This window comes from Thunnus maccoyii, chromosome 17 (assembly GCF_910596095.1).
Source record: "Thunnus maccoyii chromosome 17, fThuMac1.1, whole genome shotgun sequence".
NCBI lineage: Eukaryota > Metazoa > Chordata > Actinopteri > Scombriformes > Scombridae > Thunnus > Thunnus maccoyii.
Genome location: NC_056549.1, coordinates 15,479,947 through 15,493,129, shown reverse-complemented (window position 1 = coordinate 15,493,129; position 13,183 = coordinate 15,479,947). Strand labels below are relative to the sequence as shown.

At 37.8% G+C, this 13,183-nt stretch overlaps 2 protein-coding genes across 3 annotated transcripts in view; one reads left to right on the top strand and one right to left on the bottom strand.

Annotated features, from left to right (window-relative positions):
* The window catches only part of baalcb (BAALC binder of MAP3K1 and KLF4 b), a 105,584-nt gene extending 103,411 nt beyond the window's left edge, over nucleotides 1-2,173 (top strand). For both annotated transcript variants that reach the window (XM_042390060.1, XM_042390061.1), the window contains 2 exons: nucleotides 692-891; nucleotides 1,119-2,173. In XM_042390060.1, the coding sequence (XP_042245994.1) occupies nucleotides 692-891; nucleotides 1,119-1,283 (365 nt within the window). In that variant the 3' untranslated portion in view covers nucleotides 1,284-2,173. The remainder of the gene's footprint in view (nucleotides 1-691; nucleotides 892-1,118) is intronic.
* On the bottom strand, nucleotides 2,068-5,939 carry nme6 (NME/NM23 nucleoside diphosphate kinase 6). Its single transcript, XM_042390059.1, has 6 exons — nucleotides 5,671-5,939; nucleotides 5,355-5,450; nucleotides 4,382-4,484; nucleotides 4,009-4,048; nucleotides 2,891-3,051; nucleotides 2,068-2,439 (listed from the first exon to the last, which is right to left on the bottom strand). Exons 2-6 carry the CDS (start codon nucleotides 5,445-5,447, stop codon nucleotides 2,288-2,290), a joined length of 549 nt encoding a protein of 182 aa, XP_042245993.1. The 5' UTR covers nucleotides 5,448-5,450; nucleotides 5,671-5,939; the 3' UTR covers nucleotides 2,068-2,287.
* Between the last annotated feature and the right edge of the window lie 7,244 nt (nucleotides 5,940-13,183).

The window sequence follows — 13,183 nt, the reverse complement described above, 5'->3', positions numbered from 1 at the left end:
TTGTTTTTTTTGTGCTAGAGAGGCAGAATTAATTAGCTGTGTTATTTACTGCTTGTAAATAAAAAACACAGTTTCAGCAAATGAAATAGTACTAATTCCATATTTAAAATCACAATATGAATAATCTCTCAAAAGGTTTATCTGATATTTTTAACATAATTATCATTATAGGTAAATACCATAAGATCCCTCCTACTGTTAGTAATTTTTTTAATTCTTTTTTTCTGTTTCCTTTTTAACAATTTATGTACAATACTATGTCTCTTTAGCTTTATTGTTCCCTCAGCCCCTTGAATGTTTTTCATTTTTGCTCTTTTGTTATCTGGCTTAATTAGAACATTGTTTGGATATTCTTGCCTTGTTTGCAGCTATTTTACATGCAAACACGTTTTTATAAAGGTCAAGCACCCAACAGCCTGTGGGCCTCTTACATAAACCGAGCATGTTCATGTGTGCTCTGTAAATCCCAGACATACTTGGACTTTGTTGGCAATTACCAGAGATACATGACACAGATATTCACAGACTGCAGGTGAAGTGTGTTTGGACAGACACTGTATGTTTGGTCTATTAACTGAAGGAATGTTCAGTATTTTCTGGTTTTCAAGGTTCATATCGATCGTTAAGCTGGTAAAATATCTTGTTTACAAGTGGCTTCAAGGGTCAAAACTGAGGTTTTCTTATGTTACAGTTCCAGATTTCTTTGAGGACGGCCTCCCTCCTCCTGCTCAGGCGTACCTGAAGGTCTGCTCGGCTGTGTCTGAAGCCAGTCTGAACGACGTGAAACCCAGCAGCCCCCCTGCAATACTCGCCTCCCCACCCCAGGAGGTGGTTTTAGCCTCATCTGGTACCACAGTGCAGCGCAGGAGCGTCCTACACACTGAGGAGATTGTAAGTATCTGTCTCCTAGATTTTTGACAGGATTTAAGTTTCGCACATCAAAACACTCTTTTTTATTTTATAGTCATTTATTGAAAAAAATGGCTGAAAACACATTGGGTAGCTCAGGTAGTATAGTACAGTTGTTCAGTGCCACAAGTTGCAATTTAAACAAACTTTACAGAGGTCAGGTGCTGCATTTTAATAACGTGCCTTCATAAATTCTTCAACGTTTACAGACAAAATGGCAGGACAATCGGATGTCCACCAAGCAGGTGACCATCACAGTGACACAGAGCATCCATCAGGTGGACAAGAACGGAAAGGTGAAGAAGTCCCTCACCACCTACGAGGTTATGAAACCCGTGGAGACCCTCAAACAGGTGGCCGCACAAAACACCTGAACACAACGGAGACAGGAAGAAGCCAAAGAAAAATGACGACGACAGTGAAATACATGAACCGTCGGTGGAGAAAAGTTAAAGGTCTGATGGCTGAAAGCACAAAGAGGACGTGTGACTTTGCTCTGAGACGTCAAACTGTACAAGTTTAGATCATCATGTTGAAATCATGCCTCATTTGTTCTTAAAAAAAACATTCACTAGGCTGTATTGTAGTTAATACTGTAAGATATATTTTTATGGTGCCAGTTAAAACAATGTTTTACTGTATTTTGGATTCAGAGAAGATACAAAACATGACATTTAACAGTACATGCGGTATCAGGCCAAAAATAAATGAGTAAATCATAGTACAGTATGTAATATATCACAACAGACAGCCTGTTTCATGACCATGGGAGGAAAATAATTACGTAGCACGTTCAAATTTCTTTAATGAGCTGAAATCATTTGAAGATGCCTTTAAGGGGAAAGTACAGTACTATTTCACATTACTTATTATTCACAAATGATAAATATTTTGTAGTTTTGTTACATTGATATACAACATGTAGTTGCTGCTGTCTTAATATCTGTATGGCTCAGGAAGCTGAATCTGATTGTGATGATTGCACTATTCACAGTGAAGCCTGGACAGGAGTTTGTGTTCATGTAAAACTTGTCTTAATAAATTACGTCGTTTTTGTACAACACAGTGTCTGACTTTCTTGTCATTTGTGTTTTATCCTGAGAATAAATAAAACAAAAACATGTGAGGTTCTTATTTTAAATGACTTCATATTATATGTTCAAGGAAAGTCGGTTTTAATGACACAAACATGAAACGGACACAATGGCACTTTGAGGAATTTGGGTGAACAACGAACATGCAGTTTTCTTTGTACTGACATAAATAACATATAATATGTAGCATCAGCTCTGGCAGGTTGCATTTTCACATGGATGGATAAATAATTGCAGAGTCCTTATGCTGCTGTTGATCTGTAAACGTAACAGCAGCTCTGAGGTCAGCTTTGCTCTGAGAGTGTGTGGATCTGTTTTTGATGGTCATAATGAATCTGTCCTGATCTGAACGCCGGCTCTTCCTTCTCCATCCACTCCTCCTCACTGAAGTCTGGGAAGAAGAAATTGATTTCTCTTTGGGCCGACTCAACGGAATCTGGGAAAGGAGAATTGGAGATTAGAAATGTGATGTTTTCTTAATCATCTTTATGCAAAACACCAACCAGGCTTTCAACCACAGTCTATAGATCTGTTTGTACAGGAAGACAACAAAGGATTCAAATAATAGATTTAAGCTTTGCTTACTGAAAATAATGTAAATGATTAAAATGGATTATTTTGACAATGCACCAAAGTAGACTATGTTGACACATCTTTTGCAAACATTTTGCAATGCAACTTGCCTGAATTTTGTGTTTCTGTGATACAATTACAGAGAGCAATTGTATGTCAGTGTTTAACCTGCAGTATGAGATTTGACAGCCCATGTGACATAATGCACGGCTGTCAGACATGTTGTAAATCTGCTGGCCTAAATATGAAGTATTGTGGAGTTAGACCCTTTTAAATTCTAAATAACCTTATTGTATAATTATATAACTTCATACCTGAGCCATGAGTTGTGTTTCGTGTGTCTGTGAGTCCAAACTGCGCCCGGATGGAGGCAGGGGAGGTGTATCTGGCTCTGAACACTTTGGTAGGTCCCATCAGTTCTCTCCAGTGTTGAATAGCATCCTCTCTGGCTAAAATATATGCACGCATTGGGCCACTGTGGGAAAGAGTTGAAAAGAAGTTTGAGTAGGTCGTGTGGCTCAGGTCCCATCTGTTTAAAGGCACCTGGAGGTTGCTCGACGTCCTGCCAAAAATATTCTTCATATTGTGTTATCAAGTTCATTTCGTCATCCTGTTTTTCAATACTGTCATTTTGCTCTCTGGTTTATTCTGTACACACATCTACTGCATGTCTGTCCATCCTGGGAGTGATTCAAAATTTTCCCTGTTAAAGAGTTTTTCCTTCTTCAAATCAAGGGTCTAAGAATAGAGGCTATCATATGCCGTACAGACTATAAACCCCCCAAGACAAATTAATAACTTATGATATTGTGCTTTATGAATAAAAATGAATGGACTAGTCATGAATTATGGTTAAATATTATGTCCTGTAAGCTACACATTCACTGAGGAAGCCATTCCCTGCCCTATCCGGCTGTTAGAGACATTTGATTTTTTTTTTGCACTGGACACTCGCTGATTCAAACTTGACTAGACTGAAGATATTTCCAATAACTCTAACAGCACCCAGAGAAAGGTTGCTGTAGCAACTACTGATTCGCTGTTGCAACGAGACAAAAATGGCGATGTGATTGTGAGCACCTTCTGTAATCTGCACGCAGAGCCAATAAAAGCTAATGCGGGCAGGCTACATGGCGATTTTCAGACAATTGTTACAGGTGTGTGGTGTGTGCTAAACACGGCAGTCTGCTGTTAATTGAAACTCCTGCTGTGATGTTTCAGAAGATTATTAATTGGTGACTTGCTGAGCATGAAATAGGAGAGCAATCACCTAAGGGGACTTTATCTGTGTCAGCCCAGTGGGTTATGTGTTTATTCCATTTTCAATACATCAGACAGAAAACAACATTTATCCAAATGCATAATAGCATCAGTAATTAATCAACACGGTAATTGTTTGGGGATCTATGATAATGACAGCATGGAGACTTACCTTGACATGAATTCAACAAGTCTTTGATAGAAGAATCGCCCTAAAAAGCAAAACAAAAGCAAGTTAATCAGAACTTTTAACATTTTTTCAACTCTAAAATATTTCTTAAAAATTCTGCACAATCCATAATTATTTTAAATACCGTTCTTCACTGTCTGACTCAGAAACATGAGTTTCAATTATCCGACTTACAACAAGAAGGTGTTTTTTCAAAATGTCAGAGTGTGGTTGTTCTAATAATACAGTACCCGATGAATCACTTGTTTTAACCTACACACGTCTGCTAAAGTTGGCTGTTGACGCATTTGTTTGCTCGGATAGAGTCACTACTGTGTAACTGCAGTGTAACAATATAGATGAGATGTTTCCACACCTGAATGTTCAGCGTAAAACCTCTCAGAGTCCTGTCTTCTCCACACCAGATCTTTGCATCTAACAATGACAAAGTTGTTGTCCAGGATTCTCTGGTGAAGAGCCTGAAAGAAAAAGGAAAAGGTTGTTTTTACCTTGTTGTGCCATAATGTAGTCGAAGGTATTCAGTGAACTATAGAAAAATATTTTGATTAAAAAAGACATTCTTCTCTTTTATGATTGACACAGTTTTCATGACATTGAGGCCTCTGGGCTTGTGAATCTATCAAGGCAGTAAATGACGCTTCTTTACAGTTTGAAATAAATGAAAGTGAGAGTGGAGCATGTTTAGGCCATGTCAACGAAAATTCCACTCCTCCTTATAATTTTTTTATTTAACCAAAATAATAAATTATTAAAAAGATACAGCCACTTGGTTTATCAATGAAATGTTTAATATTGTCCTTATGACATAACTTAAGGCACAAAGAACCTCAACTCTGTGAACACAAGATGCAACAATGAGTCAATTAATCGCTTAGTCAATTGACAGAAGATTAATCAGCAACTATTTTGATAATTGAATTATCACTTTAGGCATTGCTGGTTCAAACTTGAGATTTGACGGATTTAAGTATAGTGGTTTTTGATCTGGACCTGTTAAAATGTGGTCTGGGTGGAGAAATATCTGTGATATCATCCATTTTTTACTTTTCACAAACAGAATAAAGGTTTCACAAATCTGAAACTGTGAGTCTCTGGAGTCTCCTTGTTAATCTAGTCCAGATTTTACAGGTCTAAGTATAGAGGTTTTTGGATCTGGACCTGGTCTAATGTGGTCTGGATGGAGAAATATCAGTCAAATCGCCATTTTTTCAGTTTTCATAGCATGTTTCCCTTAACTTTCCCGAATCAGAAGCTGACTTCAGCGTCTTGAGGATTTATAAGAATAACAGATAATAACAGATAATAATAGAGAGGTAGTTTGAGCTCACCTCTAACATCACAGGATGAGCGACAGCATCTGGTTTGATGACCGCCAGGGTGAGCTGCAGCACTTTGGACAGGCGACCAGCTGTTAGTAACATTGTCTGGAGAAAAGGGCAGATATTACATCGTAAGTTAGACACCACATATAAACTAAACCACATTAAGCTGAAGAAGCTAACTTACTGCAGACTCGTTACTTCAGCATTTAACAATCAAGCTAACTGCTAATGCACCTCAAGGATAAACTAACCAGGCTCTTTGCAACCTTGACACAAAATGTCTTGAATGTAACACTGAGTTAATTACAGGTAAGTTACAAACCTTTGTTGCGACTCGTCTCCAAAACACTGGTCAGTTTACAGAGAAAAGCTGCGCCGCCATATTGATACAAATATTTACACGTTAACTAACTTCAACATCAAGTATCCTCCTCTACAAGTGTAACAGTCTAAAATATCATCTGAATTTTGCTTATGTAGTTATGTCCTAAGTTATAAAAGTGAACTTTACGTTAAACTGTGATTACAAGCAGAATGACTGCCTCGCACCGGTCAGTCCGTTTGTATAAACTGTCCCCAGAAACTGAAACCAGCACATCGTGTTCCCCCAGCGAGAGGAATAAATAATAAAAAAAAAATAATAATAACCCGAATAAATCGCAGGCTGTGTTTGACAGTAACGATTATTTTCATTATAGATTAATCTGACGATTATTTTCTCGATTCATCGATTAGTTGTTTGGTCTATAAAGACGTCCAACAGTGACATACACGACCCAAAGATATTCACTTAACTATCATAGAAAACTAAAGAAAGCAGAAAATATTCACAATTAAGAAGCTTCAACGACTGAATTTTGGCTTTTTTCTCTAAAAAAAAAATGACTCAAAGCGATTAATTGATCATCAAAATAATTGCTGATTAATATTCTTCCCCACAAAGGGTTGTTGGATTAATCTAAAGGGTCATGAGATGATAGGACAGAATGGGACAGCAGAAAAAAAAACAACATATTTCTGACACACAATTTTCTTTTTTTTTCTTCAAGCTTTCCTCAAACCTTTGCTTTATTTATTGTGAATTACTGTATTTTATCTCCTCAAGCCTCTAAAAGTTATTCAGATTTTTCAGAAAGCCCTCTTTCATTTAACTGGTAGACGTCGCAAAATGTTACACTTTGCTTTATTTTAAGGGGACACAAGCTGAAAAGGGAACTAAAAAGGGGACTAATCAATTAATCATTAATCAATTAATCATTGTAGCTCTATTTGACAGTTTGGCATATTGCAATTTCTAAAGATTAATTATTATTGTATTAACATTAGTGCTAATAAAAGGATGAGGAAATTCTCTTTCTGGCTACAACTCTTAACAAGAGTTAAGAGGTAATTACAGAGCAGCATGCTGGGGCTATAGGGGGGATTCAATGCTGCAAGGTGGATGCCTCCTACAGTATATGAGAGCTTCAGTCCTGCAGTTTAATGACCGTGTTCCTGTTCACTCAGTAACCTGCTGCTCATCTTTGCCACATCACTCCTCATGTCACTTCCCATATATAGGCCTACCATAAAAAGATGATTTATGCCCACGAGTAGACTTAATGAAAAACATGTTGAAGGATACATAGTGTGCTACATAGTGCATATAAAACTGCATTATTTCATCTTTGATTTTGTCATCATAACCAGGATGCTACTTGTGTTTGTTCCACTCTCATTTCAGAGCAACAGTAGCTTCAGGACATTGACAGTGCAATGACAAATCACAGTCACCTTGAAATTAGAATCTTAAAAACAAATATGTCTTAATTTTATTACCATTTTTAAATATATATATACCCTTTTATCCTCTAACTGTTCTAATCCTGCTTTTAAATTGTTTATCTTCCAAGTAAACCAAAACAATTGAAACAAATAAAAGTCACTACAATTTCATTCCTCATTAATAATTGGGAAAAGAAGTACAGAAGTACACCCAAAAAATTTCCATATTTCTATAATGGTTTTACTACAGATTTAAATAATTGAATTGAATTAAACTGAATTTATTCTCCGTTTTGTTGTTGACATTCTTCCAAGTAGGATTGTTTTGCTTTGTTTTTGCATGATTAAAATCAACCATGTATACAGTCTGCATGTTAAATTCTGCTTTTATATGACTTTTTTTGGGTTTTTTTGGGAATATAGCAATTTTGATGCACAGAAGTGCCATGGGAGGGTAAGACCAAAATATGTGAGTTAATGATTCATTATCATCATCATCAAATATGAACACTGGAGTAAAGTGAAATTTACTGTGACTTGTTAATGACTAGTTGCTCTCTCTCGTGTAGCTGACAGTCTCTGGAGAGAAACGACGACACGACAGCTACAAGCACGGACTCGAGCGAGAGAGATTTCTGTCTGTGGTATTTCATCAATGTGGGGGATCAGACGTACAGTATGAGTTACAAACACGGAGCACATTCCAACGATGCAAAATGGCCACACCCTTGAAAAGAGGAGATTGTGTATGTGTGCTTTGACATTCAGAGAGAGAGAGAGAGATAGAGAGAGAGAGAGGGAGAGAGAGAATAGGAGGGAAGAAAAGGGGGGGGGGTGGATGTCCCACATAGGTTTCTCCCACCTGCCCATGTCATGTGACTTGGGGTGACACCACAGCTGTTACCTCCCATGAGGGGGATGGAGAGGACGAGAGGAGATCTCGGGTGGGTGTGGGGGTTGAATGGAGCTCATTTTTGTAGGATACAGCAGAAAGGCCTATATCCATACAGTACATTATAAATACGAACTTTGTAAGAAGTTTGGTATTATTATCATTTATTTTACAGTAATTATAGGTCTTATGTGTATAATTCAGTAGTGGGGATGACCTGTGAGGGGAAGAGAAAAAGGGGAATGAGGGTGACGCTTTGGTGATAAAGTGCTGTAGAAAAATAAAATCAAAACTAAAATTTGTACTGCAGTTTTCCTTTTATTACAGTTCCAGTTTTAGTACTGATGTAACAAACATCTGTACATGAGTGATGGGGATCAACAAATGGTGCTGGTGAAGACTGTGACTACAGTTACTCACTGACTGCTTCAGACAGCAGGCCATTGTCTTCTCTGAACCCAGTACAGGGTTGACCAACGGATATGCAACAGTGGGATGGAGACAATAACAAGAACATAACATGACAGGATATAGCCTAGGCTAATAACAATTACACAGGCATCCTGCATATGGTTTAGTCATTTGAATTTGACAGCACCATGTGTCACCTTAGACTGTAGCTCAAGAGATTTATTCAAGTATTTTTGTTCACTTTTAAAACTAAATAGCACGCTGAGCTGACAGGAAATAAGCAGAGGGAGATTGGGGATGACATGTATGCTGTCATCCCCAATCTCCTAATCGGGAATCCTAATAAATGAAATATGAGTGAAAACGTCCCAGGAATAACTCAAAGCAGGGATGTTGGGATTACATGGTCAGCACCTCAAACCCCTATGCCCCAGAACACTCATCTGATATTTTATTAGAGTTTTTTGGGGGGATTTATTTCCGAGTATACACAAGAGAGATGACAGGAAGAGACCAGACCAGAATGGACTCAAACTGAGGATGTTGCAATTTATAGTTTGCACCGGAAACCCCCAAGACACCCACCCCACCCTAAATATATTTAATGCAGCTAGGGGAACAACCTCAAACATTATTGCAACACATGCTTAAAGACTCAGTTTACCCAAATTACAAAAAAAATAAACCCCAAAACCATATTTTCTCACTTACCTTGCATGCAGATTTTAGTTTTAATTTGTCCAGCTTTTGAGATATCTGCCTCTGCCCAAATACACTGGAAATTAATGGATTTTCATGATAACTAACATTAAAAAGGTCAACATTTTTTACCATCTCTTTCAGGAAATAGTGTCCCAGTAATTCTGGATAATCCACAGAACATGCATCAGTAGTTTTCATAGGGATTATTTATTCTGATAAGTGTTCACAGTGAGGTACCAAAAACTGTCAGTTGTTAGTTTGTGTATGTGTGATCTGGAGTGTAAAACATGGAAAAGATAATATTGTTTTTTACCAGTATGACTTCATGATTTCTCCATGTTTTGGGGGAAAATCTGGAAAACAGTTCAAGAAGATTTCTACCACCTTCATCCCTCAAGAGCTGGAGAATTTTCTTGGATGTCAAGGACTCATGGGAGGACCAAACCTGCTCTGAAGAAACTCAAAATTCATCATCTTCTATGATGTCTTTGTTACACTCTGCAGGTGATATATCCACTTAATCTAGTATCTCTGCAGATGATGGACGGAGGAGCAAATAGATCATCATGTGTAGCAGTCAAACAGAAATATTTCCTGAAAAGATTCAAACTAATATTGTTTAACAGAAGGAACAGGTTTCGGGGAAGGGGGGCAACAGCAGACATGTTGGACAGAACAGAGACCACCGTTTATCCCTGCTGACTCTCGCTTTAAACATCCTCAGCTGGGCAGCTGATTCAGCCGACCCTCCCCCCCCCACTTCTCTCTGCCGACCATAAACCCCATCTCTGTTTCATCTCGGTGTCACTGCTGCTGCTGACTGCTGCTGCTGTTGCTGCTGGCGCTCCTGCAGTTGTCATTCCCTTTTGGTGGGAGCCGGGCAGCTGACTGACGACCCCCACCGGCACTTGGGTGTCCAGAGCCTGTACTCTACATTCATTCATCGATCAGGAGCCACAGTAAAGGATCATGTAAAGATATGTGGCAGAGAGAACGTTTTCAAGACAAAACCTTTGACATTCTGGGTAAAGCTGTAAAGTTTTATGGAAGTGTACTGTGTGTTGATAATGATTTAAATATAGATTTTTGAAGTGATTGAAACTGAATTTAAGTCTAATAAAGCCTAATGTGTTTGTTGGTGTGCTACTTTATACATGGTATCATATGTACTATGTAACAAACATTAAGTGAGCTTGTATACTGATAGAAAAATCCATGTATTAGTTAAGTAGGTATGGTCATATGTATGTATATGTTTGGCGGCAGGGCCTTGAGGGGAACACTATAATAGACATATGGACATCATGGTCATCATGTGAACCGAGAAATATACAGTAGCATGTATCAAAGTCCTATAGTTTCCAAAATCAGCTGATATGTCACTATAATTTCATAGGAATATTCCAGAAAGACAATGTAATGTGGTAATAATTATAGAGAAAGTTTGTGTTAAATTGACACACTTCTAATTGATGAATTCCAATAATATTGCAAGCAAAACTGGAGTCTTTTAGTCAGTGCACAAAATGTGAAATCTGTTCTCAGACAAGCATACAATTCAGCTTTTATGAAGAATGAAGTTCCCAATAGTAAATAAATACATAATGCACATTTACTTGGGTTTAAATGGAGCAGTTAATCCAAAGAAAGTCCACTGGAAACCATCAACGACCTCAAAAAACAAAATAAGTCTCAAAATTTTGTCTCTATAAGAACCAAATTACATAGCTCTTCCCATATGCATATATATATATTCCTTATATCTGATACAGTTAAAAAAAAAATTAGACATTCAAAGTATCATACTGTAAAACTGCCATCAGCAGTGCATTTGATGGATACACAACAGCCATGAATGACAAGCTATTTGAAATACTGCCTACATATTATCATATATCTGCTGCCCAGAACTAAAGATGCAATATAAACATGTGTCATCATTCAAACATGAATTACTATATATAGTAAATAGCATTACTTACTGCTGGTATGCATCTTAATTTGTGTATATCTATATTATGCTACACGTTTAATGTATATATGTGTATTGTTACAGGTTACTTTCCGTACTTTCTTCCTGTATTTGCACTGTACTTACACAATTACAACATCTCATCTGACATGTTTAATTATGTAATTTCAATGAAAAGTTCAGTTTTCACTTTGCAAAATAATGTTTCAAATAAAATGAACGTTCAGTCATTTATACTCAGGTTTTACCTGCACACTGACTGTGTTTTCATTAAAATGAGGACAAATAAAAGAGTGAAAACCTGAAATGGACAGTGGCACTTAAGTATGATGGTGTCACACGGTATTTTGTATTTTGTATTGATCCACCACATTGCAGCTCACCTGTCATCCGGTCACTCAGAGGCCGCCTCACCATTACAACAGGGCCAGTTAAAAGAGGACACAGGCCCCCGTGTAACACCCAGCACCCTTTCATGTCGTAATTGTTCGGTTGGTGAGAAAAGTCAGGGATGTGTTTCCTGTCATGACACCTTTTGGGGGTTTTTGTAACAGATCGGAGCCTACAGTAATTAGGGTGCCACGTTAAAGAAATCTCCAGAGATGAAACTTGAATGTAATCAAGAGAGAGAGCACCTTTTGTTTGTCCTCCAGCAGTCATTAACACCTTGATGTTACCAGAATGAGAGTTTACACAAAGTCTGCTCTGATTTATTTGCAGAGAACACCAAGCTCATAAAATTTATTCAGCTTTATCTAGTTCTAGTTTTCACATTTCACAACATGGAATTGTTTGTTAAATTGTCACCAATGAACAAAAAAAAGATGATATAATCAGAAGTTGTTGCAGATCTTTATTAAAACTGTAATGACCTTAAAGCATCCGTCTAAAAATCCTTCTGCTCCTTCCGTGAATCACTTGAGTGAGTCCCCTTCACCTCTCCATCACCTGTTCTTTCTTTTAGCCTAAATGCCGATGACCTTTGACCTTTTCTGCTCCATTGCTTCAACACACGGGACCAGGCTCCCTGTAACAGCTGTGTCAACCTCAGCCCTGGCAACTGGTGTGCCCAGGGAAGGACAGAGAGTGGCATTAATGTCATACCACGTAATGAGTCGGCAACATGGTACAAAGTGATCTGTATTGATCTTTGTTAGGATCAAGCACTTCACTTTGATTTTTTTTAGTTTCTTGCTGGAGCATTAGCAACATTTACCTGTTTAAAGTTTTACCGTTTACCCCCTCATATTGTGAATTTCTTCTTCCGTATGCTGCTATTTTCTTTGGTTTCTAAGATCTTTTGTTTAAGAAATACATGTAATGTTCTATAATGTATCATTCGCACATTTGTGTTGAGTGTTAAAAACTACTTTGCTAAACTTAAACATTATATTTGTGGACATAATCTTACTGTCTAACATCTCAAAACATAAATTTCAGTCATACTATAACAGATTAATGTAGAAAAAAATGGCAGACAGGAGTTGTTTTGTGATTTAAAGTTTAGATAGGTTTAAAAATATGTTACATCTTAAGTGGCTTATTAGGTTACCTCTTAACTTCCTGCAATGGAGCTTCCTCCAAAGACCAAGGGGTTAATTTGCGAGCTTGTTCCATCCCCGTGCACGTCGCTGCCCTGTGCAGAGTGCAGGACCTGATCTGGTGTCAGCTGCCAGTTTTATTTATACCATAGAAATCTGTGCTATCCGCTGTTGAAGAAACTGCTCTGGGGTTAGTCAGTCTAACTCTTACCTGCCTGTCCCGAGGGAAATTATTTCCCCCTGCCAAGAAAGCGTGTTGTGACCTCCCTAGAAGCAATGGTACGTTGGCAAGGGGGCAGATGAGTATGACAGAGGGGAACAAAGTGATTAGCAAACGGGGGCCCCGGTATGTGAACATGGGATAAAAATAACCTCACTGACCCAATTTGTAGATAACATGCAACCCAACCGCTGAACTCCAGAGCTGTCTTCCTCTCATTTTGGCTTAATTGTTCTTAAAAAAGTGACTCAAAGACCTTGTTAAATCACACTAACTGTTTGTTTTGTGAATGTTTTTTTAATTTTTTTTATTGGGATTCATTTAGATCTGTAA

Coding starts and splice junctions, on each gene's coding strand:
- nme6 (XM_042390059.1), bottom strand. CDS start 5,447: ATGTTACTAACAGCTGGTCGCCTGTCCAAAGTGCTGCAGCTCACCCTG. Junction 3,052..4,008: donor CTTGTTGAATTCATGTCAAG/GTAAGTCTCCAT, acceptor TCTTTCCCACAG/TGGCCCAATGCGTGCATATA. Junction 2,440..2,890: donor AAACACAACTCATGGCTCAG/GTATGAAGTTAT, acceptor CTCCTTTCCCAG/ATTCCGTTGAGTCGGCCCAA.